The sequence below is a fragment of the Trichechus manatus genome, unplaced genomic scaffold (genome assembly GCF_000243295.1).
Source record: "Trichechus manatus latirostris isolate Lorelei unplaced genomic scaffold, TriManLat1.0 scaffold00134, whole genome shotgun sequence".
NCBI lineage: Eukaryota > Metazoa > Chordata > Mammalia > Sirenia > Trichechidae > Trichechus > Trichechus manatus.
The window spans coordinates 1,308,055-1,312,504 of NW_004444070.1; the positions used below are offsets into that span (position 1 = coordinate 1,308,055).

The 4,450-nt window shown below is 40.7% G+C and overlaps 1 protein-coding gene across 1 annotated transcript in view; it reads left to right on the top strand.

Moving 5' to 3' along the window:
* ANOS1 (anosmin 1) overlaps positions 1–4,362 on the top strand; it is a 194,642-nt gene extending 190,280 nt beyond the window's left edge. The window contains exon 14 of the mRNA XM_004385193.1: positions 4,221–4,362. Within this exon, the coding sequence (XP_004385250.1) occupies positions 4,221–4,362 (142 nt within the window). The remainder of the gene's footprint in view (positions 1–4,220) is intronic.
* Positions 4,363–4,450: the final 88 nt, after the last annotated feature.

Below are 4,450 nucleotides of genomic sequence, written 5' to 3' on the forward strand. Positions count from 1 at the left end.
ATGCAAGGTTTTGATGGGAGGACTTGCCCCTTGTCATTTTTTGCTATTTCTGGAGTGTGAGCAGGTTCTTGGCCACGCTGCCAGCAGTAGGCAGCTCACAACTCCTTGCCTTGATGGAGCTTGCACCGCAGGGTCTGTAAAACCAGTTGCCGTGGAGGTGATTCTGACTGATGGCAGATGCAGTGCAGAATGCAGAGGAACCCGCCTTTGTTAATAAGTCCATGCATATCGTCAGAAAGCACAATTTATAAACATGGGTACCTGATAACAGATATTAAAAAAAACAGCTGTTTCTTGTATATTAAAACACTGAAAGCTGAGGATCGACGTGATGGTTTGCAGCTTTGTGCAAGGGCGTAAAATCAGAACTCTCAGAAGGCAAGTTTCTGTTGGTTCTGAGTGGTTCCCTGCAGTTCCTAACACACACTGGGTGGCTGGATCACAGTGTTTTAAGTTCACCTGCTCCCAAGGTTACATGTTCTGAATGGAGAGAACAGGAAACTTCTTTCATCAAAATCCTTCTGAGATTTATCAAACACCCTAGGAATCGTATTTAAAACGACTGTTTCTTCCAGCATCTGGAATTCAAGTTCTTAAAATTTCAAAAAATTAAACTTCTAATGATTGACTACAAGTTTATCTTTTACCTTAATTTGTTATGACCAAATGCAATTATTTAGGCCATCAAATTTTTGTACTGTTGTATAGTTAAAAATTACAGAAGTATACAGATAGATACAAAATATTATTAAATTATTATATGTTTAATTTTATAAAATGTAATTCTTCTTCTTTGGTCTAGGTAATAGATACTGACAACTATATTTTTAGTTTGGATAAATGTTCTGAAGCTTATACTTTCCCTAAGAAATCTAAACCAACGCTTCTGAGCATCTGATTTTGCTCTGATATTCAACAATTTAAATCTCATTACTGTTGTAGAAGAAAAACACTACGAATCATCTCCAACATTAATCAGATAAGCAAAAATATATATTTTTCATTTTTTAAAATGTAAGTACCCTGATAAAGTGATAAAATCTGTGTTTTTTTTATTAAAGTAGTTTTAGTGTCTAATCCTCTGATACGTTTTATTGAAATTAGGTGCATTTATCTGAGAAATTGATAGTGAGAGTATTCACTGTTTGAAAGGTTGAGCTCTTGAAAAAAATTAAGTCATCAAATGCAGGTGGTTAAGTAGATATACACCGCGGCTCTGTGCATTATTTTCATTTACGACACTAACTCCTAGATAATGAATTTCTCTCTGCCATCATCTTTTTCTAACTGGAACTCATAGAATGGTTTTTACAAATGAACGTGTGCCCGTTGAAGTCCTTGATTGTTTTAGTATGACATATTAGAGAGGAAAAGATTTATGACAGATTATTTCTCAGAATGTTTATGAAACAAAATCCAGAGTTTAAAAGTATGTTCATACCCTAGAACACGTAAGGACTCCATTGAGCAGGGTGTCTGTGGGCACTCATGACGTTTGGGGCCGGCTCATTCTTTGTGTCGGGAGCCGTCCTGTGCCTCGCGGGGTACTTAGCAGCATCCCTGTCCTCCACCCACTAGACGTCCCTAGCACCTTCCCCCAAATTGTGACAACCACAGTGTCTCCAGACATCGCCAGTGGCCCTCGAAGTGCAAAACCACCCCCGGTTTAAACCACTGCCGTAGAATTATCTTTACTGGGTAGAAAGATCTTTACTGAACACAGAAATATCTATGAATACTTCGGATTTGCCCTGACTGGGGGACTGAACAAATTGCATGAGCAAACCCCGGGAACTAAGAAATAGCCAGGAGGTGATGACGCTTGAATTCAGAGGTCTGAATTGTCTCTTTTCTGTCCGCCATAAAACCTGATCAAAGGACTGAATTTTGACTTGTGTCTGTAGACTGCAAGTACAGACATGACTTCTGTCCCATGCCTCCATAAACGTCACTGCAGTACGGATGTATTTATTTAATGCCCTCTCTTACACCGTATGCCACGCCTTCCCTCAAGGGTACTCCTGCCCATGTTTCCAAATAACTCCAAGATTGTTTTTCAGATTTTCACATTATAACCAGAACAAAGAGGCTGAATAACTGTTGCATGTACTTTCCAGTTCATTCCACACTGTAAATGGAACGTCGTGGACGCTTATCTATGGTTTTGCATGGCCACACTCAATGTTTCAGGTAGGACATGGACTTCTAACGACTGTCTGACCTCCACTGAATAGTCTAGCAAGCTATACAGTTGACAGAGTGATTAATAGAGTCTATATGTAAAGTTATTTTTTCTCCCCTTTACTTAATTACATTGTGTGCAGATAACAGAACTGCCATCTTCCGATGCAAATGCTCTGTAGAAATCCTGTTCCTTATAATGGTCATTTAAAGTCAATATTTATTTATGTATGTAATAAAATAAACATTTGATTTTTGTGTATGTCTGTCACGGTATTTAGAAAGCAGTAATCTTGTAAAAAAAACATTTTGTAAAAAAAAAAAAGTATTGTAAATAGTCTGATATTCTGTGACTCATTATTTTCATGTTAGAGTTTGTACATAATGGCTCAGTAATAAAGTATCCTTAAACCTGCCTAGCGACTTGCTCATTTCCTAAAGAAACATATTTTGTTTTCCTCACTTAAGAAAAGCCGAGAGGTCCCTTTGCCAGGGGATTGAAAAAGCATAGCTTTCCATGTCACTATGAATGGAATTTGAGGTCTGGTAAATGTTAACCAGACAGCATTTCATTCTAATGAAAGTATTTCGGAGTCTGACAGTCAACACTTCAGGGTCTTTTCATCATAGTTACAGTTTTTCCTTCTATCAGATTTTTTTCTTTGCAGATTTTTTTCATCAAATATCTACATTTATTTTTTTCTGTTTCATTGTCTTGAATTTTTTTTAAACAGTATTTTATTGTGTTTTCGCTGAAGGGTTTATACAGCAGTTTAGGTTCCCATCCAACAATTTCTACACAAGTTGTTCAGTGACATTGGCTACATTCTTCACAATGTGTGAACGTTTCATGATTTCCATTCTGGTTGCTCTGTTTCCATGCATCTAGTTTCCCTGCCCCCTTACATTCTCATCTTTGTTTTAAAGTCATTGTTGACTGTTTGGTCTCATATAGGTGTTTTTTTAAAAGGCACACGATAATTATGGATAATATTCATTGTTTTTTGAGCCAATTTGTTATTTAGCTACAAGGTGACCTCAAGGGTTACTTTCGGTTCAAGGTTTGAAGAGTATCTCAGGGCAGTAGTCTCCAGGGGTCCTCCAGTCTCAACCAGTCCAGTAGGTTGTTTTTTGTTTTGTTTTTTTTTGTTTGTTTTTTTTTTTTTTAGGAATTTGAGGTTCTTTTCCACATTTTTCTCCCATTGTACCAGGGCCCATTGATTGTGGCCCTGATTAGAACGGCCGGTAGGGGTAGCCAGGCACCATCTAGTTCTTCTGAAAAGTTCTGCAATGTTAACTTGTGCCCCTGTCCTGAGGATGTGGCCATAAAACCCTAGATATACGCAATGCTAATAGGCATTCACCCATATCCTATGTCATATGTTGAAGGCTTTCAAACCTCCAGTAACTAAGAAGAATTTTGACAGGTTAGTACAGTCCAACTTTCACAAACAACAGACTGACAGCACGTCTGCTGAATGAACTGGGAGAACACTGTTCCACTTGCTGTTAGTTGCCATTGAGTTGACCTCGACTCCTGGCGACTCCGTGTGTCAGAGAAGGAAACGGTGCCCGTCCTGCGCCATCTTCATGGTCCTCGGTGTGTTTACACCCATTGTTGTGGCCACGGTGTCATCCACCTCACTGAGGGTTTCCCTCGTTGACCCTCTATTCACCAGACATCATGTCTTTCTCTAGCAATTGGTCTTTCCCGATGACGTGTCCAAAGTAAGTGAGTCCAAGTCTCCCCCTCCTCACATCTCAGGATCATCTGGAAGTACAGTGGTGTTAGCTGAGGGGCCCTGGATCAGATTTCTGTTTTCTTTGTAAAACCACTGACGTCTTGTGTTGATCCACTTGTCTGACAAACGGTGGCGAGGTCGTCTTCTGGAGCTGCTGCCCTGCTGGAGAAGCACCAACTGTTTGCTTCATGGATTCTTCATTCTAGTAGGAGACGGATGATGGTAGAGAAATAATAACCAGTGTGAACAAGCAGGTGGTGGCCACTGAGAAGAAGGAATGATGCGTTGTTGTGTTAGGGAGGGACTGTGGGGCTCCGCCCAGTGGGTCACCCTGCTGCAGGACTGGCAGTTCAGCAAAGACCTGAAGGACCGGGAGAAGCCAGTCACTGGAGAACGGGGGGAGCATCCAGACCGAGACCTGGGGGAGCACAAACGCTGAGGGGTGGGCTCGGAGAGGGTGGGGCATTAGTCCAGGAAGGACTGAACAGCAGAGAAGAATGCAGGGGTCACAGCGGAGGCAGGGGGAA